This window comes from Felis catus, chromosome B1 (assembly GCF_018350175.1).
Source record: "Felis catus isolate Fca126 chromosome B1, F.catus_Fca126_mat1.0, whole genome shotgun sequence".
In the NCBI taxonomy this organism is placed as follows: Eukaryota; Metazoa; Chordata; class Mammalia; order Carnivora; family Felidae; genus Felis; species Felis catus.
Genome location: NC_058371.1, coordinates 174061051 through 174085880, shown reverse-complemented (window position 1 = coordinate 174085880; position 24830 = coordinate 174061051). Strand labels below are relative to the sequence as shown.

At 39.4% G+C, this 24830-nt stretch overlaps 1 protein-coding gene across 2 annotated transcripts in view; it reads left to right on the top strand.

Moving 5' to 3' along the window:
* The window catches only part of NWD2 (NACHT and WD repeat domain containing 2), a 181918-nt gene that overhangs the window by 55459 nt on the left and 101629 nt on the right, over positions 1-24830 (top strand). For both annotated transcript variants that reach the window (XM_003985445.6, XM_045056482.1), the window contains exon 2: positions 18775-18863. In XM_003985445.6, the coding sequence (XP_003985494.3) occupies positions 18775-18863 (89 nt within the window). The remainder of the gene's footprint in view (positions 1-18774; positions 18864-24830) is intronic.

The window sequence follows — 24830 nt, the reverse complement described above, 5'->3', positions numbered from 1 at the left end:
TTATTTCTCTTTTATTCCATCACGGTCACAGAGTAACCGTGTCTAATACTGGTGTTAGGTGAAATTATTTACATTCACCAATCGAACACCATCATCTGGCTGTGAGAACTAGGTCAGATCCTATTTGATAACAGTTTCAGGGATAGTTTTTTTTTTTTTTCATATTACTATTGTTTTCTCTTTGTGATTAATCTAAGTATCCCTTCTGAAGTGGGTAGATAGATGGGCAGATGGAGTGGGTATCACAGACTTTGAGTCTGGAGGTCTCTCTTGTCCAGCAAGAGAGCAAATGCAGAATTGAATACGAGAGAGGCTAATGTCCAGGAGGAGACAAGAGCCCCGAGTAAGGGTTCTTGCTCCATATTTATTAGGATCAGAGGATCAGAGGCTTACAAACGTGATGGACATGCAGAAAAAGACAATGAAACAGTGATCATTAACTCATGTGTGAGAGAAAGGGAGTTTCTAACATATATGGGTCAATACAAAACAAAATCCCAGCCCCAAGCAGATGTCTCTTTATGGCAGGCACCAGGCACCTGTCTGTTTATCTTAACTTGCCTAGGGAATAAGAGCATGCTACCTCAGGGTCAACAAGGCACCTTTCTTTTGCTAATTAGCTCCACTCCAGACAATTTCCATGTGGTGGTCTATCATCCTATTTACCCGTTTACCTATTCTGGATGCTTCCATCTTGTGAAAGCGGCTTCCCACTCTTAGGCTTTTGTTCTATGCTGGGGGTGCTTTTGCCCTGTTAACCTATTCTGGATGCTTTTATCCTAAGCCTTGTTCACCCACTGATGCAAGCTCAGGGAATTCTTGAACTTATTCCTCACAGATGGGTGAATGAAAGTATGGATGGATGGGAAGGGGGAGAGTTCTTCCTTACAATATAAGGGTAAATGTGAAAGATGATGGAAATAGAAAATCATTATTTACCAACTATAACAATTTATTCAGGCAGGGATCTTCATTGGATGTTCTGGTGAGTGAAAGGTTGAGGAGCGAATAGGACAGTTATATAGTCTCAAAGTATTGCCCCCACAAGATACTTACCAATTACAAGAAAAATGTTTAATCATTCTAGTATGATGAAGATGGTGGTGGTGCAGCCAACTTTTACTGAGAAGTTAAACACTGATTGAATCCTAATGCAGTAGACAGTATGGACATTCTCTGAGGTTTGTAAGGGCTTATGAACTAGCCCTTAGACATGCACCTTATGTTTAACCAAGCCAGTACTCAAACCCAGGATTTTTCTTAAAGAACAGCCATATTATGCCATCTCCTTTTTATTTATCTAATCTATCTTGCACTCCTTCTTTTCCTCCTGAAATCAAGGTATAAACTCTCTTCACCTCATGCATGGATTACTGTACCTGTTTCCAGTAGTCCCCCCAACTCCAATTTCTTCTTTGTCACATCTGCTACACGATTGTTTCCTTTTGTACCTTTCCATGAGATCACATTTACCGCATCCTCACCCTGCCCCTTCATCGAATCCAGGCCCATCAGTAACTTGGTCCCAATGCCATAACGTCTTCTTTCTATTCCATTCGGAAGTTTTGTTCACTCACTCCCCCCTTCCTATAATAAGCTCTAGGTCTTTTTCTCCATTAGTAAAGCTCTCTTTTCTACCCTACTTATTCTGAATTCTACTTATTTTCAAGTCATAGCTACCCTAAAGGCTTCACTAACTTAGGCTTCGGTGTCAGTCTTGGGTCTAGAATACATTCTATTTGGTTTAATGTGGAGTCATTTTTTGGTTTTCTATGGGTACCTTAGTTGTAACTCTGTCTAAAATACAAGTTCCTTTGCACTGGGGACTACATGGTGTTTCTGTTGATTCCTTGACACCCGGTAGAGTGCTGGGTACAGGATGGAGTCTGGGCAGATGGAGGGCTGCTGATTGATAAATTACTCTCAGCAGACAGATCTGCCAGGTGTAGGTGGACCCCTTTCAGAAATGGAACAGCTGCGTTTTGGACATGGTATGAAAGACGTTTTTCTCATAGTTGACTGGAATATGTAATAAATTGCTTTTTTTTCCTTTATGTTCCTCTGCATGTATTACTTTCTTTCCCATTTGATTATGAGAAAGAATAGCTGTCACATTCCCAAATCTCCAGCACACAGAAGAACCTCAAAAGATTCGTAACTAATAGACTAATATAATGCCCGTACCTTGTACTACAGGAAACTGTGCTGCCTGATGTTCCTCAGACACACATGCTTTTTAAGCCTTCCTCATTTGCTCCTGCTGCCGCCTCTTCTAGAAGATATTTCTCCTTTCTGCCTGGGAAAATCTTGTCCATATTTCAAGGCCTAATATAATGGTTGTCTGCTCTGGTAAACGGTCTCTGATAATCCGAAAAAAATTCTTCTGCCCTTCAGCATTTTGCTTATATGTCGAATCTAGAACTTCCTGTACATTATTAGGAATCCCATTCTAGCGGGCTGTCTGCCTTCAATATGTGAGTGCTGAGAGCAAGGCTGTGCCTTCCCTCTTTTATTTTGAAAGAAACAACATAGCAGTAAATTTCAATGTGGCAAGCCCTTGTCGAGAACTACATTTGAGTGAAGTCTAGTGGAGTATGAAATTCAAATTATGTATTATTTGAGTAGATCTGAGATGCCACATATAGTTCTTACTGAATATTCTTTAAATAGACTTTGGCACGAAAGGAAGAGAATAATTAGAGATGAATTATGCCAATTTGAGGAATTTTTTTTTAATTACAAAGAAACTGACAATTCCGAGTCACCAATTTTGCAGTAACTCTGTTTACTACGGAGTTACTAGGGAATCATTTTGTAATAAATATGAACGATTTTTGAAAAGAAAAAAAATCTTACTTTGTTAAAATAAACCACAAAGAGGTATTTAAGCTTCTTCAACAACATGCATGGTTTTAACTTTAATATTCAGTTTAATGGCTCTCCTGGAAATTTTAACAAACAGACTAAACAAAGTATAGAGACACTCAGAAAACATGGGGAGGGAATGAAGAAGGTTTTAATTTTCACCATCTCTGATTTACATGCTAGCTTAAGATCGTAATTCTTTTTAACTCCGTAAATTAAACATTATTATTTTATGCAACGAATTTTTTAGGCTTAGTTATACATTTACCACTTTCTTTGTACACCAACATTTTTTGCATCTCAGACTGAACATTTGGGACAGTTTTGGTTTGTTGTTTTTTTTTTCTACCTGAAATATATTCTTCCTTCTAAAGGAAGATGGCAGAAACTCCCTTTCTGTTATTCTAAAAGCATTCCCCTTTTGCCCTTTTTCTTGAAAGATAGTATTGTTGGTTACTTCATTCCAGGCAGACCATTGGTTTTTCTCTCTACAGAGTGAAGAAAATATTCCACAGTCTTTTGGCTTCAGTACTGTTGCTGGTGTCATGTCAGCTACAAATATAATTGTCATTATGTTGTACGTAATCGATCTGTTTTCCTCTGGCTGTTTTTCAGATCTTCTCTTGTTGTTGGTGTTCTGCATTTTCACTATGATATGGAATTCTTTATACTTATGATGCCTGGGATTTGTTCGCCTTCCTGAGGACTGGTATCTTTCAACAAATCTGGCAAATACCTAACCATGATCTCTGCAAGGACTGCTTGATCTCTCTTGTCTGTCCTTCTGGGACTTGAGAGATGCCTGTTAGATTTCAGTATTTCACCCTTATCTGCTAATCTCCCATATTTTTCTTTTCTTTATATCTCTGTACTGCATTCTGGATGATTTATTCATACTTTTCTGCTCACTTACCTTTCTTCAGTTGTTTATTCTATTAAATTTTAAATTTATTTTTCATTTTTATCTATTTTTAATTTTTTTTAGTTAATTTTTTTGAAAGAGAGAGAAGCAGGGGAGGGGCGGAGAGAGGGAATTCCAAGCAGACCCCGCACTGTCAGCATAGAGCCCGATGCAAGGCTCAGACTCTCAAACTATGAGATCATGACCTGAGCCGAAATCAACAATTGGATGCTTAACCAACTGAGCCACCCAGGCGCCCCAAATATTTTTCATTTTTAGAGATTCTTTCTTCAATATTAGTGTTTTTCTTGGTTTCGTACTCTTATTTTATTCAGCGCCTACTTTTCTTTCTTTAAATACATTAAGTACTTATTTTGTGTTCCAGATAGTTGTGTAGTGCTGTGTGGATCTGATTCACCTGGGTTGTTTGTTTCAATTCATGGTGCGTTATTTCTTTGTGTTTTTTATTGATTTTTGTTTGCATATGTGTTGATAGGAAATGGGTAAGGCTTAATATTCCTTAGGACATTTAATTTTCTGGATTTCATTAAGACATTGTTAGAAAGTATGCTTCTCAGGCACCAGGGGTCAATATCAGAATGGGACTATTTAAAAATAAATTATAGACTTAAGATTTGTTAGACCGTAAATAAGATGAATTTGCACTACTAACCTGTAGGAAGCCCAGCTTGTGATTACATGCATCAGGGAGATTGCTTTTTCTTTCACCTTATGCAGATATGATGGTCACAGTTTTTCTTGCTGATTTATTTTTGAGTCATCCTCACATTCAAGATACAGGTCTGTGGGGTCATAGCCTTTTGCATAGTTATCCTGTTATACCCATCACTTTGGGGCTCTGTGCTTTGACCAAATACCCAACAGCAGAGATGACTGATTTAACAGCAAATAACTAAAAGCTGGCCTCAGGGATCTCCTAATTTCTGAGATTCACTATGCCTTGGACCTCTGTGCATTGCTTAGTTTTTTCCATCTGTGTGACACATATAAAAATATTTTTAAATACTTTATGCTGCATTTAGTTGTGTTTAGTGTGATACTTGTACAGGTTTCTTTTATTCAACATTATCAGAAACAAGTCCATTATTACCTTTTATGATTTCTTTCTTCCTAAAATGTATTTAGGTATAGAAATAATACTGAATTCCTACTGGAAGTTTTTAAGAGTATTTTCATAAACTGATAATTAGAAGAATAAGTTTATATATTTTTAAAACTAAATTTGTATTTTTAAAAAAATCTTAGATTTAAAAAAATTATATTTTAATGGTTTTCTCTGAGGCTTTAAAAAAATATCTAGATAATTTAATCTTTTTTTTTTTTTGAGAGAGAGGGAGGGAGCACACATGAGCAAGGTAGAGGCAGAGGAAGGGGGAGAGAGAGAATCTCAAGCAGGCTCCATGCTCCGTGCAGAGCCCAACCCAGGGCTGGATCTCGCGACTGCAAGATCATGACTTAAGCCGAAATCAAGAGACGGATGCTCGACCAGATGAACCCCACAGGAATCATGATCTGAGCCAAAATTAATAGATGCTTGGGTGACTGGGTGGCTCAGTCGGTTGGACATCCGATTTCAGCTCAGGTCATGATCTCGTAGTCTGTGGGTTCGACTCCCACATTGGGCCTGCTTCAGATTGTGTGTGTGTGTGTGTGTGTGTGTGTGTGTGTGTGTGTGTGTGTGTGTCTGTGCCTCCCCAGCTCATGCTCTGTTTCTCTCAAAAATAAATAAACATTTAAAAAATTTAAAAAAAAAAGAGTTAGATGCTTAACTAAGCCACCCAGGCACCCTGAAAATTCAATCATTTTGAGTAATATGATGTGGGACAAGATATGATTGTTGTGGCTACTTTACTGTTACTCTTTCAGTACTGAAAATTGTCATAAGTTAAAAAAAAAACGCTTTAATAAATATTTGACCCTCAAATTGTGTGATAAAGTAATTGCAAACATTTATTGAGCATTTATCATACACCAGGTGTGTTTAAGTACTCCCAACACCTCATAAGGCTGATATTAGTAATGTTGATTGCATGTGACAAGTGAAAAATAAACGGAAACCCAGAAAGATTTAGTAATTTGGCAGAGATCATACAGCTGGTGCATGAAGGAGCTGGAATTCAGACCTAGGAAGTTTGGTTCCAGAACCACACTCAGTCTGTCCACTGTCCTCTCTGATACCAGTCGGTGTACCTTACAGAGCAGGTAATGGGCAAGATCGACTAAGGTGTACCTTTTATTTCATGTTAATGATGGTACTCAAAAAATAGTTGCAAAATGTGCTGGGATTTTGATAGGGATTGTGTAGGATCTGTAGATGATTTTAGAGAATCTCAGGCCAGTATTTGGTAAGGATTGTCATTCTGACAATTTTGAGTCTTCCAACTCTTGAAGATGAAATGTCTATTTAGATCTTTCTCTCAGCAAGGTTTTATAGTTTATAAACGCGGTATGTCTTGCATTTCTTTTGTTATATTTATTTTTCAGTGTTTTATTATTTTAATGCTACTGTAAGTGCAGTTTTTATATTTCATTTCTGGATTGGGGTGAGTATAAAAAAATATGATTGATTTCGTATGGAATATTCAGCAACTTTGCTGAACTCGTTTATCAGTTACTGAATTTTTTCCTCTGGATTCCTGACTTTCCATATAGAAGATCTTGTCATTTGAGAATAAAAATGGTTATATTTGTTTATTTCTAATGTTATTGCCTTTCTTTTTTATTATTATTTTATTTTTTATTTTTTATTGTTCTTCACTGCACTGACTGGAACCAGTAAAATGCTGAATAGATGTGACAAGGAAGTGTTCCTGATCACAGGTAGAAGCCATTCAGTTTTTACACCATGAAGCATGGTGCTAGCTGTAGAATTTTGTGCAGATGCCCTTTAGCAGAATGAGGAAGATTCCTCTCTGTTCCTGTAGCCAAGTTTTTGTCCTGAATGGGTATTCGATTTTGTCAATCAATGTCACAGATGTCTGCATCTGTGGAGTCATCATATGGTCATGTCCTCGTGTAATGTAATGGCATGTTCCATTAATGATTTTCAAATATTAAAACTAACCTCTCCTTCTTGTAACAAACCCCCGTTGGACATGATATATAGGTTGCTGAACTAAGGTTGCTAGTATTTTGAAAAGGATTTTTGCATTTATGTTCATGAGGGTTATATTAGTCTGTAATTTTTGTTTTGTGTTTTTTTTCTTTCGATATCTTTGGCTTTGGGTTTAGGATAATACAGCAGACTTAAAGAAGGAATTGAAAACTATTTTCCTTCCTCTGTTTTCTGAAAGTGTTTGTGAAGGATTATTTCTTCTTTATTGATATAATTTACCAATTAAACACTCCAGAATGGTGATGTTCTTCATGAGATGATTTTTAAAAGTTCAGTAGTGTCAGTATGCCATATGGTTTCTCCTTCATTCCTATTTTGATCATTTGTCTTTTTTTATCTTAGTCAACCTAGTCAAAAGTTCATAAATGTTACTGATCTTTTAAAGAACCAGCTTTTGACTTTACTGATTCTCTGGTGGGGAGAGGGGGTGTTTTGTTTTCCTGATTTCTATTTCATTGATTTTTGTGCTTAATTTTTTCCCCTATTCTTTGCTTTGGGTTGAGTTTGCTCTTCTTTTGCTGGGAAGGTGGACTCTTGAGTTATTGATTTGAGACCTTTCATTTTTGTTATAGGTATTTAAAGATAGAGATTTCTTTCTCACCACTACATTTCATGGCTTTTAACATGTGTTTTTATTCACTTCAAAACATTTGTCTCTCTTGTTGCATTGATCTTTGGTACATGAGTATTTTAGAAGTGTGTTGTTCAATTTCCAAATATCTGGAGGTTTCCAGGGGTGCCTGTGTGGCTCACTCCATTAAGCATCTGACTCAGTTTTGGCTCAGGTCATGATCTCTAAGATCAAGCCCCACATCAAACCCCACATCAGGCTCAGTGCTGACAGCACAGAGCCTGCTTGAGATTCTCTCTTTCCTCTCTCTCTACCCCTAAACCCCTCCTCTCTCTCAGAATAAATAAACTTAAACCTGAGAGTTTCCCAAAAATCTTTATGTTATTGATTTTTTATTCTATTATAGTAGATCATATTTGTTACAATTTTAGTACTGTTAAATTTACAAGACTTGTTTGTGGTTTAGCATATGACCTATCATCAGAGCACCAGAAAAAAATGTGTTTTGCTGTCTTTTGGGGGGGATAGTTCTACAAATGTCAACTAGGTCAAGTTGTTTGATAGTGTTGTTGAAATCTTCTGTATCCTTGTTGATTTTCTGTTTTGTAGTTTTATCCGTTATTAAGAATAGACCATAGAAATCATTAGCTGTTGTTGAAATGTCTATTTCTCTTTTTACTACTGTCAATTTTTGCTTTATATATTTTTCATCTCTGTTTATAATTGTTATATCATGGCTCTTTTTTTTCTCTAGTATTGTTTCTTAAAATCTGTCTTGTCTGATTTTATATATTCAGTCTGCTTTTGGTTACTGTTTTCATGTTATTTTTTTCTATCCTTCTACTTTCAACTTCTTGTTTTTTTTTTCTTTTAAAAAAATTCTTATTTATTTTGAAAGAAAGAGAGGAAGTGATCAGGGGAGAGGGGCAGAGGGAGAAAGAGAGAGAGAATCTTAAGCAGGCTCCAGGCTAAGCTGGAGCCTGACACAGGGCTTGATCCCATGAATTGTGAGGTCATGATCTGAGCTGAAATCAAGAGTTGGGCATTTAACCAACTGAGCCGCCCAGGTGTCCCTCAACCTATTGGTGTTTTTAAACCTAGTGTGTCACTCGTAGATAGCATATAATTGAATATGGTTTCATTATCCATAGGTAATATCCATATCCAGGAGACTGACAGTCTTTTTCCATTTGAGCGTTTTTTAAAGTAATCATTGATGTGTTTGGGTTTATTTCTCCTTTTGCTATTTGTTTTCTACATAACTCATGTCATTCTTCTTCATCTGTTCCCACTCTACACACTTCTTTGTAAAATATTTGAATGTATCTTTTTATTTTTTTAAAATTTACTTATTTTGAGTGAGAGCACATAGGGGAGGGACAGAAAGAGAGGAAGAGAGAGAATCCCAAGCAGGCTCCATGCTGTCAGTGTAGAGCCCAACGCAGGGCTCGGTCTCACAAGCCAGGAGTCATATCCTGAGCCAAAATCAAGAGTTTGATGCTTAACCAACTGAGCTACAGGCGCCCCTTTTAGTGTATCATTTTAATTCCTTTGTTATATTGTTTTTATTTACTTTTTTAATGCTCTAGGGATTATAAAATCTATCTTAACTTACTACACTTTAGGTTAATACTAACTTAATTCTGGTAAAACATACTTTGTGCCACTATAGCTCCATTTTCTCCTCCCTGTTTTGTGTTACTATTGGCATGTGTTATATATATATGTATGTTTGTTAAAACCAAACAGTGCAGTGTTATAGTCTTTTTTTTTCAAGAAGCATGTAAAAGAGGTAACCAACTAAATAGATATTTGCAAATGACATATCAGATAAAGAGTTTGATTCCAAAATATATAAAGAGCTGTTACAACTCAATACCCAAAAAACAAATAATTCAATTAAAAATGGTCAGAAGGGGTGCCTGGGTGGCTCAGTCAGTTGAGCATCCGACTTCGGCTCAGGTCATGATCTCGCGGTCCGTGAGTTCGAGCCCCGCATCGGGCTCTGGGCTGATGGCTCAGAGCCTGGAGCCTGCTTCCGATTCTGTGTCTCCTTCTCTCTCTGCCCCTCCCCCATTCATGCTCTGTCTCTCTGTCTCAAAAATAAATAAAAATGTTAAAAAAATTAAAAAAAAATGGTCAGAAGACATGAACCGATGTTTTTCCAAAGAAGACATCCACATGGCCAACAGACACATGAAAAGATGTTCAACATCACTCATCATCAGGGAAATACAAATCAAAACCACAATAAGATACTACCTCACATCCTTCAGAATGGCTAAAATCAAAAACACAGGAAACAACAAGTGTTGGCAACGATGTGGAGAAAAAGGAATCCTCTTGCACCATTGGTGGGAATGCAAACTGATGCAGCCATTCTGGAAAACGGTATGGAAGTTCCTTTAAAAATTAACAGAACTACTGGGGCGCCTGGGTGGCGCAGTCGGTTAAGCGTCCGACTTCAGCCAGGTCACGATCTCGCGGTCCGTGAGTTCGAGCCCCGCGTCGGGCTCTGGGCTGATGGCTCAGAGCCTGGAGCCTGTTTCTGAAGCTGTGTCTCCCTCTCTCTCTGCCCCTCCCCCGTTCATGCTCTGTCTCTCTCTGTCCCAAAAATAAATAAACGTTGAAAAAAAAATTTAAAAAAAAAAAAAAAAAAAAAAAAAATTAACAGAACTACTTTACAATCCGGTAATCACATCACCGAGTATTTACCCAGAATATACAAAAACACTAATTCAGAGGGATACATGCACTCCTATGGGTATTGCTGCATTTTTTACAATGGCCGAACTATGGAAGCAGCCCAAATGTTCATTGATTGATGAATGGATAAAGGAACTGTGATATATATTCACAATGGAATATTATTCATCCACAAGAAAGAATGAAATCTTGCCATTTGCAACAATATGGATGGAGCTAAAGAATATAATGCTAAGCAAAATAAGTCAGAGAAAGACATGCACCACATGATCTCATGCATATGTAGAATTTAAGAAACAAAACAAAGGAAAGAGAGACAAACCAAGAAACAGACTCTTAACTATGAAGAACAAACCAATGTTTACCAGGGGGAGATGGATGGGAGGATGGGGGAAATGGAGGATAGGGATTAAAGAGTACACTTATCGTGATTAAAGAAGATAAAACAACAGGTGCCTGGGTGGCTCAGTCGGTTAAGCCACCGACTTCGGCTCAGGTCATGATCTTGAGGGCCGTGAGTTTGAGCCCCGCGTGGGGCTCTGTGCTGACAGCTCAGAGCCTGGAGCCTGTTTCGGATTCTGTGTCTCCCTCTCTCTCTGACCCTCTCACGTTCATGCTCTGTTTCTCCCTGCCTCAAAAATAAATAAACATTAAAAAAAATTTTTTTAAAGAAGATAAAATGATTAAAAATTTGTAAAAAGTATGTAAAGGAATACAGAAAAAAATACATAATTATGTAATCTTTTTTTTTTTTACATACTTACTTTTCACAGTGCTTTTCATTCTTTGTATGGATTTGTTAATGTCTGATGCCATTTCTTTTCAGTTTGGAGGACTTTCTTTATTTTTAATATTTTTAATATTAAATTAATATTTTTAAATTTTTAAAAAAAAAATTTTTTTTCAACGTTTATTTATTTTTTGGGACAGAGAGAGACAGAGCATGAATGGGGGAGGGGCAGAGAGACAGGGAGACACAGAATCGGAAACAGGCTCCAGGCTCTGAGCCATCAGCCCAGAGCCTGACGTGGGGCTCGAACTCACGGACCGCAAGATCGTGACCTGGCTGAAGTCGGACGCTTAACCAACTGCGCCACCCAGGCGCCCCAATATTTTTAAATTTTTAATGTTTACTTATTTGAGAGAGAGAGTGCAAGCAGGGGAGGGACAGAGAGAGAAACATAGAATCTGAAGCAGGCTCCAGTCTCTGAGCTGTCAGCACAGAGCCTGATACAGGGCTTGAGCTGACAAACTGCATGATCGTGACCTGAGCCGAAGTTGGACACTTAACCGACTGAGCCACTTGGCTGCCCCTCTTTTGTAAATTCTTAATGCAGATCTGCTAGCCGCAGCGTTTCTCAATCTTTTTAAATTTGTTAATGTTCTTATTTCACTTTCTTTTCTCAAGTTTATGGAGGTACAATTGACAAGTTGTAAATATTTAAGATGTACAACTTGATGTTTTGATACACACTGTGAATTAATCACAATCAAGCCAATTAATATATTCATCACTTCACATAGCCTTTTTTTCCTTTTTTTTTTTTTTGGTGATCATGCTTAGGATCTTGGCAAATTTAAAGCCTAAAATACAGTATTAACTATATTCACATTTCTCTCTCTATTTTAGATCTATTTTTTCATCTTGCGTAAATGCAACTTTACACCCTTTGACCAACCCCTTCCCATGTCTCCCTTCAGCCCCTGGCACCGATCATTCTATTCTCTGCTGCTGTGAGTTTGACTATTTTAGATTCTACCTGTAAGTGGAATCATGCAGTAATTTTCTGTGTCTTATTTCATTAACATCATGTCCTCCAGGTCTTTTTTTCTTTATACATAGTTTTATTAGATATGGAACTCTTGGTTGACCTTTTTTCCCCATTATTTGAGTATGTCATTCCATTGCCTTCTGGTTTCCATGCCTTCTCATGAGAAGTCAACCCTTATTGTATTGTTTCCCTTAGTGTGATGAGTCATTTTTTGCTTGCTGTTTTCAAGATTTGCTCTTTATCTTTGGTTTCAACTGTTTGACTAGGTGTCTAACTGTGGATCTCTTAGTCATTACATATTTGGGTTCTTTCATCTTCACGGATATGTAGATTAATGTTTTCCATTAAATTTGGGACATTTGCACAATTATTTTTTCAAAATTATTTTCCTCCTTTCTCTTACTCCTGTCCTTCTGGGACTCCCTTTACCTATGTACCACTCCAGCAGATGCTGCCCACAGGTTTCTGGGAACTTGTTTATTTTTCTTTCTTCCTTAAACACGGTGACCTGAAGTTCTCTGAATACATCTTTAATAGCTGTTTTGCAGTCTTTGTTCTCTAAATCTCATATAGGAACCACCCACAACTCATTTCTGCTGACTGCTTTTTTATCCTGAATAGGTGCCACATTTTTCTGTTTCTTTATATATCTCAAGATTTTTTGTTAAAAAGTAGACGTTTTAGGTAATACACTGTAACAAATCTGGATTCTGATTTTTACTTCTGAGTGGTGTTTTTTAATTTGTTGGCATTTTTTGTTTGTTTGTTTAGTTACTTGCCTGGACTAAATCCATGGCATCGGTTCCCCACAGTGCAGGCTGCTGCTGTCTCTGCCCAGTTATTTGATGGTGATGGTGGTGATGATGAAGATATGCCTGACTTCCCAGGGATCACCCACTTTTCTCTGCAGCTTAATGTCTGTCAATGACTTCAAGAGTTTCTTCTCAAATGCCTCAAGCCAGTAGGGCTTCTGTTCTCTGCCAGTTTCTATGGGCTGGGGAACACCTGCAAAGCTTAGCCAGTGTTTAAGTCTATCCTAACTTTTACTTTCCACCCAGTCTTATGTTTACACTGCCTATGTACACAGGCTCAAAGTCAGCCACAAATACGAGGGTAGCTTTCAGTCTCTCTTGTGTTTGTGGGTAGCCTTCCCATCAGCTAGGAATTTGAAGAGAACTTAACAAGGCCTTCCATGACTGTTTATTTCCTTGGTCTCCTTTTTACATTTGGGTGAAACTATAGGTTGGCTGAGCCACAGAGGTCTCTCTACCTCTGAGACCACTGCTGCTGCCAACAACACGGATGGCCTTGGAGTGTTCCCATGCTCCGCTCCAGATCAAGCAAGCGCTCTCTAGCAATGAAGTTGTTGATACTCACAGCTTGACCTTCTCTGACATGGGAAGGGGTGTGGCAGTTAAAGAGGAATGGGAAAGTCCCATAGATTCTCACTGTTCTCACCCAGAGTTGAGTAGTTTTTCATTAAAGTCATTTCCCAGTTTGCTTTATGCCTTTGGTCTTTGGTGAATTTACAGAGAACTAAAATGCTTATTTTGACAGTTTTAGTGAATTTTATTGAGGATCTAATAAATTCCCCACTATACCAAACTCTGTCATATGTTTTGTAACATCACCCCACACTCACACACGACTATTAATGCTGCAGACACAGTCAATTATTACTTGAAAACGATATTGCATTTTGATTTGTGTTAGCTTTGTGGAGACACATTCTTTAGTTGGGATTAATCAATGTTTTCATTGTAGATAGCATCTGTTTGCCCATTCACTTATTGACTGTGTACTGGGGTCTGCTTTAATTTCCACATTGCAGAGGTGAATGAGAAAGTCCCAGCATGTCATGAACTCAAAAGTCTATTAGGGGAGACAAATTAAAAATTATAATATGTATATGATACATAGGAGTGAGCACAGTGCTCACTGGGATGAGCTAGACAGAGCATGCCTGCCTCTGAGTAGTAAGAAATCACTACGTATACTACCTTTGATTGGGCCTAAGAAAGGTCAAAGTCTGCCAGGCAAAGGGGATGCAAGGATAAAGAATTCTGAGCATGGAAAGCAGTATATATTAAGGGCAAGGGTTGGGTTCAAGTAATAGCTGAAAATGTACCCAGGAAGGTACATGGTAGAGAGCAGTAGAACATGGAACTTAGCTAGAAAACACATTTACGTCTACTGAACTTTACAGCCTTTATCTTCTGGGCCACCAGATTCCAGCCAAGACCTGCATTGATCAAACTAGTTATTGCTTTTCTTTTGTCTTGGATTTCTCTCCATCTGTTCTCTGGAGTATAAGACTGCAATGAGGAGGGACAGATAACAGGTCAGTCAAATAGGAGACTTGGGGACCCTTCGGGTTGAGAGATGGTGAGTACAAAACTAGAGAATGGCCAGATTCAAAAGATGTTTGTGATCAAATTGACAGGATTTGGTGATACATATAAGGGTAAGCGTGGCTGGTTGGGCACAGAGGGCTTAGAGGGTGTAGAGAGGAGCCAACCTCTGGAAGCCATCAGACAAGAAATCAACCCAAACAAAAACAACAGAAGCCAGGTAGGGTGTCCAGAGGTATCACTGGCTGACAGGCCAGGGGAAGAAAGATAACCCAGGCAAGAGCAAATGTACAGAAATCTGGGAGGCTGGGCTGGAACAACAGTTGTAGCAGAGGGTGTGGGCTGGATCCTAAATGAATTTTCTGAGCTGCCCGGATGGAAGCGACTTAATCAAATGCCCCTGGCCTTAAGTTTGGGTGAGGCAGGGACAGTAAGAAGTCCCAGTGCAACATGGTCGTGTTGGCATTTTTACTTATTTCTTTTTAATGTTTATTTTTGAGAGACAGAGAACGAGTTGGGGAGGGGCAGAGAGAGAGGGAGACAGAGAATCCGAGGCAGGCTCCTTGCTGTCACTGCAAAGCCCGGTGCAGGGTCGAACTCACGAGCTGTGAGATCATGACCTGAGCTGAAGTCGGACGCTCGACCGACTGAGCCACCCAGGGCATGGCCCTTGGCACTTTTATTTTTGATAGAAATTTGGAATTAATCTAAATCCCTCATGAAGTGGGATAAATGGTATTGATTAATAATACTCCCTCAACTAAGGCTTTTCCTGTGGGTAACTCAGACACGGCATTAGAAACGATCATTAACTCTGAGATCATTGAGGAATTATAGAAAACAACTTCTTAAAAACCTAGTAGTGCTGCCCAAGTGTTAATGTATCTTTTCAAAGCGCTAAGGAGCTGGGCAGATACAAATGGATGCAGTGACTATGTAGAAAGAGTAAATGATGACATGCCTTGTGTCTGACCTACACTTTTTAAAGAGGTCTCTTTATGTGTGACATTTTGTAACTTAATTTTTCCTGTTTATGACATTCTAATGTTTTTTTAATTGCCAACCATCCGGATTTGCTGTTAGTATGAATTAGGTTTTTTAATATAATTAAGCCAGCTTATCTGCCACCCATTATAACTAATCCATTCTATCTTAATTACTTTTCCATTTCCAGAGCCACTCATCACCTATTAATACAAATATAGGAAAATCTGAGACTTTTTTGTAACATAAGTAATAACACAAAACGTCTGTCAGATATGTGCATATGTTTTCTTCATATTTTTAGGAAAGGTCAACATGACTTGGTAAAATGTATTCTGCCAGAAACACAGAAACCAAAAAAGAAACCAGTATTTCAGCCCATTCACTTACCTCATGAAACCAACTTTATATGCCACATCGCTTATTCCCCAGAATTTCCCCTAGTCTTGATTCTGGGTCCATCCAGTGACAAATTGTGATGTAGGAAGCCCTTCTGTTTCCTTGTAATTACAAGGAAGCATTGCCTGTCAGTTCATTTTGGTCACTGGTGCATGTGTGGGTTTTTTTTTCATTCATTTCTTAATCGAGCACAACTCTGATCACTGGGGATGTCGCAGTAAACGAGACAACAGAAGGGTTCTGACTCTTTGAGCTCACATTGCAGTAGGGGAGACAAATAGTAACTGAATAGCAACAGTAAAGTGATGAGTAATGTGCAAAAGACTTGAGAGGTGATGTGACAGAGAGTGGTTCATAGATGGAGGGCTCAAAGAGGCCTCTCTGAGGAGGTGGCTCTAAAACTGACACTTGAATGACAGGAGATGCCTTGAGATGATCACAGGACTAACCATTACAGGAGGAAGTCACAGGTAGCGTGAAGGCCGTGAGTAGGCGTGTAATCCAGTAGTGGTAAGAGATCCCTTTGGGGGAGGGAGAACATTCAAGGTAAGAGGCATGGATGTCATTCCCAGTGCCTTGCAGAGCCCCTGGAGGGCTTTCTGTGATCTGATTGGCGTTTGTAAAAGAGGAGTCCGGCTTCTCTGTGGAGAATGGTTTGAAGAGGGCAAGAATGAGAACAGAGAGGCAGAGTCCAGATGAGAGGTGAGTTCAGCATTCCTTAACCATTCTATGAAGTTAGTCTATGTGTCATTTTCAAAGATTGTTTCTTTGCACTGTTGCATATTTCCTCTGGTGAGAGTGAACTATAGCATACGGCTCTCTAGATTCAAATCCAGCTTCTCTAACTTAGTGGTCATATGACTCAAGCAAGTCTCATAACTTCTCTGTATTTCAGTTTCCTCTTATAAAAAAAATGGAATAATAATTCTACCCATTTCAGAGAGTTGTCAGGGTGACTAAGAAAATACACATAGAAATACTTAATACACGACTACAGTAAGCATTTGGTAAATATTAGAGATTAGAGACTATATTTCTGTCTTATCCTCATAATATGGCACGTTCAGATGGCTGTACCTAGTAATGAGTTACAATAACATATTAAAGAAATAATTTCTGCTCCTTCCATCATTTCATAGTTTCTCATGTTATTTTGATACTACGTTAGTATACCTTAATAGCCCTTGTTTACTTAATTATGTAATAATATAATCATTATATTATGCATGTTATTTCCAGCTTCCACATCTGGTAGTAGTTGTTTAAATTTAATGTTAATTTTTAAATGTTTGTTTATTTTGAGAGAGAGAGACCACGTGCACATGTGCGCACTAGTAGGGGAAGGGCAGAAAGAGAGGAGGAGAGAATCCCAAGCAGGCTCCACACTGTCAGTGCAGAGCACAGGACTTGATCCCATAAACCATGAGATCATAATCTGAGCTGAAACCAAGAGTTGGACACTAACTGAGCCACCCAGGCACCCCAATATTTGTGTATTTTTAAAGTGACTTTTGTTAGTTGTGTTTTAAACATGGACAGCCTTTTAGAGAGATTGGTTGAATATTAATCAACTTTACTGCAAAGTTCGTGTTTTCAGCCCTTAAAATGGGGTGAAGGGGGATGGGGCTCTGATCCTGAGATGATATAAACCCTGTAAAAGCTTAGCATACTGCCTCCACTAGTGCCTTAACAGCACGTGGGCACTGCTCAAATGTACCACTCGGTCCTCCAGCTTTCCCTTTAAACTGAGGGTCCATGCTGGATCTATGGTTAGAAAAGACTCTGACCATTTGGACCATATGGTGATGTATTGAGTTTCTGGTTTCCCTGTAAATACGGGTTTCTGTCACTTTGTCAGCCTCCAGCTGCATTTCAGACTCTTGAGATTGGTTATTTACATCTCCAAATAGTCTTGAGAATAGTAGGAAAGTAGAGTAGGTCAGCGCGGCATACGGTTGAATTTGCATGGACAGACGAACTTGAGAATAATAAGGCAAGTCTTTTAAACTGGCTCTTAGTTATAAATGCGTATGCAAATGTTTTGTAGTTATGGCTGGGATTGAGGTACATTTGGCAAATGGTAATTTTTATGAGATAAGACATTAACCTAATTTTTAAAATCTCTGTTCTCCTCTTTCACTGAAGTTAGTTGGGCAGGGAACAGGCTGTCTTTGCTGTAAGCATTTTACAGCGTCATCATCGATGCAGATAATCACCCAGCACAGGTGGCTTTGGAAAGCCCTTTCTGTGCAAAACACTTGCCATTAAATACATACATATTCTGTGGTTCTTCCGGTTTCAAGTTCTCTGTTTCTTCTTGTATGGTTTTTTTTTTTTAATGACGTAAATTGTAACATGATTTTGAAGTTTTTACGTGGTGTGGAACATGTGACACAATTCCCCTCTCTTATAAACAGGCAGTCCCTGTGCCCAGGGTGGCAGGCGTTACTCTGCTAACCCACTGGCCAGTGGAATCTACCAAGTTTGGATGTTGGCTCCCACAATTTGTCCCTCCTCACTGTTGCGTTGATTGCATGGGTGCCGTACTGAATTTTGTAAAAGTCTAATTAGTTCTAAGTACTATAGGCATGATGATAGAGATTAAATTTTTTTGGAAATTGGTAACTGTGTGTGTGTGTGTGTGTGTGTGTGTGTGTGTGTGTGTGTGTGTGATTTTGTAACTTTTACACTTAATGGGACTAAAACACCTCATAGCCAATAGCCCTATGATTTTTTCTTCTGTCTCTTCCACAGACAGCATGTCTGGCTATTTAAGAGATTCATGTGAGGGTCCGCGTGGGCATAAAGGCTCAAATATGAATTCCCAGCCCTGTCACATACACGGAACTGACCAGTGAGACTCCCATCCATTCCTCAGGCTTCCTGTGCGTGTCTGGAAGAGGGGTCACTACTCCCCGTCCCCTATTAGGAACAGGGCTCCCCAGCTTGTCAGATATCCCATCATTTCACAGTTGGCACCCAATCTGGTTATATTAATGTTAATATTAATTGTAAGTTTACCTTGTTTTTCCAGAAATATATATGTGTGGACATAACTCCCTCTCTGTGTGTTTGTTTTTCTACCACAGACACAGGAGCAGAAAGACAGGCACTAAGAGAAAATGTGTATCCCAAATTGAGAGAATTCTGCAGAGAAAACTATGGATTAGAATTTCAGGTAACTCTGACATTAATTTCATTTTTAATAACGTAGCTAAATAATGTTTGTGTTTATTTATTGTCACAGCTTCGGTGTTACAAACCAAGTTTTAAGCCCCCCCCCCCCAAAAAATTTTACTTCTTTAAGCATGGGTAAAAAGGAACAGTGGAAAATGGAAATAAAATATTTAGTTATTTTTGATGCTTTGCACTTTTATGCTGTTTCTTGGACCCTGCCTGGTATTGGCTCACCTTTTCCCTGTAACCATGTTTATTTGCCTCTTGGCAATCTCCACTATTTTCAAAAAGGTGAAGGTTGCTGAGCACCTGTCTTAGGCTGTGGTCTCTGGAAAGGTTTTACATCTAAAAATTGGGACCAGCTTTCTCACAGGTTTTTTGTTTGGTTGGTTGGTTGGTTTTGTTTTGTTTTGAGCAACTGGCCAGTCCTTGCTTTCTATCTTGCCTTTTAGTTGTTGTTCGCATTGTAGAATGTCCTTTTTCCTATTTCAGGGATTTGCCATTTACAAAAAAAAAAAAAATTACATCAACCTTTCAAGAGACAGTAACTCTTCATGTCATTGCTAAAGTTCATGAACACCCTGGCATTTATAGATACCACGGATTTTGCCACCTAATAGCAAAGTATTAGAAAACATTGGGCATATCTTGAATATCCAGAAATTTAAAAAGTAAATGCCTCCTGCAACAGATAATTTTTCAACCTCATTTACAATGGACATCTTACTTCTCCAGTGCTATCTTAACTACATGTTTCCACTATTAAGTGAGGAATAAAATGTACCAGAGGTTTGTGGTATAAGAGTGCAAAATGCATCTTTGTTAGTGGAAGAAAACTTCACCCTTCATTTATTTCCTCCTGAATATTTTATCTTGGTACACTTAATGATGCTTTCTTATCTGATGGATAAAATAGTTGGTCTCAAAATGACTCCATTCTCTGTGCATACTGTAAGTCAGCAACAGGCCATTATGACACACATATTGAACAGTTACTCGTAAGTCACGAATTGCTAGATAAATTGTGAGCCTAAATTAAACCCCTTGTTGTGAATTCAGCACTGCCTTCCCTGGGGAATCTGGTTCTACTGATAACAGGATCTCAACTGCTACAAAAATTCTGATCTGTCAAGATTCCCAAAGACTTAGACACTCCTTGGGGACTCAGTTACTATAGAGAAAAAGATGTGGCCAAGCACGTTAATCCCATATTTGAGTTGGTTTGGATTTGCATTATTTTTTTTTTTTTTTGTAGTAGAGGGAGGGAGTTGTTGAGCTACAGACCAGCCTGCATACAACATGGTATTAAGATTAGCTGAGAGGAAAAGGAAGAAAAATATATTTTCTAAATTATAAGTAGTCCCAGGAAAAGAGAAATAAAGCCAAAGGAAAACTGTAGAAGGCAGGGTCCATAGAATAAATTGACAGCAAGGATCATTGAACGAGGCAGGTGCATTGAACGAGTCTTTGAGATGCCAGGAAGCAGTGGAAACCACACTGGGCAAAAAAGAGCTGGAACTGAAGCCCGGCTTTCCACTGTGACTCCTTTAGTCCGGTGTCTGAAACACGGGGGTGGTGACCACTTCTGTGTCTGAGGCTGTGTTTGGAATGAAAGTTTGCTAGTTTGCATTTGCTTCCCACCTTCTGAGCTTAGCAGGAATTCAAATATATAATACCTGAATCTTCTAAAAATATACTTCTTAGTATAGTCTCTTCTAGTAAGTTGTTTATAGATCTCCCTAAGGATATGTTTTCTAGTGAGATGGTTTTCTTCCCTCAAGTGCAACAAAATATGATGCTGGAAGATTCGTAAAAAAAAAAGAAACAAAAAACAAAAACAACTTCTCTATATATTACTCTGGATTTCATCATTGGCTGTGCATTGAACCCACAAGAAGTGAATTTCCTAGATTTACTTAAATATGCACCGATCTGTTTTATGCTTCCTTGCCTTTGTTTATGCTGCCCTTTCCACCTGCAGTGCTCTGCAGCCTGCTTCCTTCCCTGAATAAGTCCTACTTATTCAGTTACATACATTAAAAAAATGTTTAATGTATATTTAATTTTGAGAGAGGGAGACACAGAGTGCGAGTGGGGGAGGGGCAGAGAGAGAGAGGGAGACACAAAATCTGAAGTGAGTGCCAAGCTCTGAGCTGTCATCACAGAGCCTGATGCGGGTCTCAAACGGTGAGATCAGACCGGAGACAGAGTCAGACACTTAACCGACGGAGCCACCCAGGTGCCCCTAAGTCCTACTCATTCTTAAGACTATGCCTATAGATCTCAAGTCATGCCCTCTCCTCACCACCGCCCAGTAGCTGTGTGTCCTCCCTGTGGTTCCCTGAGTACTTCAAGCCTGTTCCCGTTTCAGGGTTTTGCCCTGGCTGTGCTTTCTCTGTAAGAATGTTCACCCCCCTCATCTTCACATGGGAGTTTCCTTATTATTCTCCAGGTCTCCACAAAAATGCCACTTATTAGAGATACTGCCCTAGCGACCCAGTCTAAAGTAAGCACCTAGGAGACTTCTTTTACGTCACCCTATTTTAGTTATTTGCATAGCATGTCTCAACACTGGATATTTGCCTTTTTTCACATATTGGCTTGCTTATTATCTCTCTCCCACTAGATTGTAAGTTTCACAAGAATAAGGACTTCTCTGCCTTCTTGACAGCTCCCCTCCGAGTTCTAGAATAGTGCCTGACACATAGTAAAACTCTGTAGGAATGTGTTGAACAAGTGAATGCCTTTCTGAGCATATGAATGAATGAAGTCTAAGTCCAACATTACTTGCTTAAGGAAGTTTTCTCTGATCCTCTGGCCCCTCCTGGGATATGCCATGTACCCTCCTCTTTGCTCCCCTATAATCCTAGGCATAACTCAACAGTGCATCCAGTTTGTTCAGGAAGTGTTTGTTAACCAATGAACACATGCCAGCCAAGTGCTGGGAACACAAAAACAAACGAATCAGACCCTCTTCTTGTGGAGCTTCCAGTATTGTTGGGGGTGGCAGACAATAAACAATATATCCCAGTGGTTATGGATGCATTTTCTTGAGTAAATGCTTTTAAGAAAAGTAAGACAGGATAAGGGGGTTAGGGAATGCCAGGTAGTCAGAGAAGGACTCCTTAATAAGACCTTTGGACAGAGGTCTGTAGAAAATGAAGGAGCAAGTCTTACAGATGCCTTGGTAGGAGAATTCCAGGCATAGGCAACAAGGAAAAAGGTCTGAGGACCCTTGTGGGAGAGGACATCAGGTTCAGATCATATGGGACTTTGTGGGCCAAGATTAAGGACTTTGTATGGTTAAGAAGGGAAAGGAGGATGTTATAGGATTTACATTTAAGAGAGTCATTCAAGGGGCTCCTGGGTGGCTCAGGTGGTTAAGCGTCCATCTTCGGCTCAGTTCATGATCTCACAGTTCATGCGTTCGAGCCCCATGTTGGGCTCTGTGCTGACAGCTCAGAGCCTGGAGCCTGCTTCAAATTCTGTCCCTCCCTCTCTCTCTCTCTGCCCCTCCCCTTCTCATTCTCTGTCTCTCTCTGTTTCTTAAAAATGAATTAATGTTAAAAAAAAAAAAACATGTAAGAGAGTCACTCAGGCTCTGTGAGGAGACTGGAATAGGGGTGCAGGACAAGGTAGAAGCAGGAGAACCGTGCAAGTTAAGAAATGATCACGGCATGGACTAGAATGAGCGACGGAGAGAATGAGACATCTGGTGAGGTCAAGTTTTCATCACCTGTCTCTAAGGTCTGCAAGTTCTCAGGATTGGAATTGTCTTACTCATCTTATCCCAGTGATAAGTCAGGTGTCTGGCATATAGTAGGCTGTTGAGTTAAATATTTATTAAATTGGTAGAATATACAGTTACATTTTACACAAGGCCTTAAAACTCACTCTCTCTCTCTCTCTCTCTCTCTCTCTCCCCCTCCCCCTCCCCCTCCCTCTCTCTCTCATACATATATATATATGCCTGTTGGTCAGGTTTTTTCTGTTTCCTTAATTTTTTCATTTAAACTAAGATATTCATTCATTCATTCTTGGAGTATGCACTAAGAATATATAAATCTGCCCCGCCCAGCACCCACTGTTACTCTGAACTGGGAGTAAGCCAGGTTAGGGCAGGAACCTCTAGAGGGGGTGCTTGACTCATGGGCACTTAGGACACCTCCATTTTGAAAGTGATTTTCGTGTGAGTCCAGCCACTCAACTCGGTATCATTCCTTAAGAATATCTTCTCTCCTGGGTGGCTCGGTCAGTTAAGCATCCGACTTAGGCTCGGGCCAGGATCTCACTGTTTACGAGTTCAAGCCCTGCCTCGGGGTCTCTGTTGTCAGCACAGAGCCTGCTTCAGATTCTCTGTTCCCCTCTCTCTCTGCCCCTCCCCCACTTGTGTGCATGCTTGTCAAAAATAAAATTAAAAAAAGAAAAAAAACTCTGATAGCCAGCTTCTTCAGTGGCATCTAGTATTGATCTCACTTCATCTTATTCCCCAATGTTCATAAACCTGTTCCTTTTCTTCGCCTTTAACATCCAGTACACCCCGGGTGTTTTTAATCCTTAGACCCCCAGTAAGAGTGCTGTCTTCCCCCTAAGCTGGTGCCTCTGAGTGATCCCCATGTCCTCATATCTGGCTCTCTTCCCTCCAGAGTTACATGAAGATAAGTCTCTATTTTTGGAATGTTAATATATGTGAAATGGAAGCCATCCCTCTCCTTTTGTCCAGTTTCTCAATTGCTATTGTTTTCTAGTCTTCAAAACTTCAAGATCTTAGCTTCCAGCACATTCTTCACCTTTTATAATCTACAAACTGCCCCTATTCTTGTTGATTCACCTGCCACAGCATTTCTTAGAAATTCACCTTTTTCTTCCCATTTCACAAGGCTCTGTCTTTATTCAGCCTTCTGTTTCTTAGATGCTGAATGACTATGGCATTTTCCAATTCTCTCCCAGCACTGGACATTTTGTCTTCTGGTCCAGACTGTCCACATCTGCTCAGATCATCTTCCTTAAACAGTATTTATCAGATTTAATTCATTGTAAGATGTTTCTTTTCACATTTTTACTTCTCAGAAATCAGACTTCATCTTACAGATAGCACATCCTGATGTAATTGGCAGTGCGTTTGTGTTTTTAGTGGAACATACAGTATTGGAGCAGCCTACAAGTCCTGATGTTTTGGATTCAGTAGAATACAGTGAATTATGTCATTTATGGAGTGTAGTAGAAACAGCATGAATTTTTCTGTTAGAAAGACTGGGATTCAAATGCTGGGTCTGCAAATTACCAGTTCTGTGAGTCTGAACAAATTGCTTGATTTCTTTGACATTAGTTGACCGTTCTGTAAAATGAATGGGGGGTAGTGTTTATCTTCCCAGATTGTTTTGCGAAGGCACAAGATGACACAAAGCCCCTGGCACGTGGAAGGCACTCCGCCAATGTTCATTTGTTACTGCCGCTCGCCTTTTTAAGTCTCTTCTCCTGATTAAGAACCCGGTGTAATGAAATGATTTATGTGCATTTTCTTTTGCCTTTCTAAGTACAGCAGGAGACTTCTGACCAGAGGCATCTATCTGTCTGAGGGGTGCTCAATGTCTGGTACAGAAGGAATACAAACGGGAAGAATGGTTAGGAAATACTGTGCCGCATACAAGAAAGACCAGAACCTTAAAGGTCAGGCTGTTGGCTTGAGAGAAGATTTTGCTAAATTCGTTTAATCCTTTAGCACATCGACCAGTACTGTAGGACTCTGAGCCTGGAGGTCTAAAGTGTAGAGAAAAGGGCCGAGTTTGTCCATAAGGCAGAACCAGAACCCTCCCCCTGTAGCCTCCTGGAAAGTGATAGAAGGAGAGAGAAAGGCAGAGTCAGCGCGTATACCTTTCCTTTCCTTCCTCTGAGTTCTGAAGCATAACTCAGGGGCCATGGGTTAGATAAGTGAAAATGAGTGGGAAAATAGGTAGTACTAAGGGCA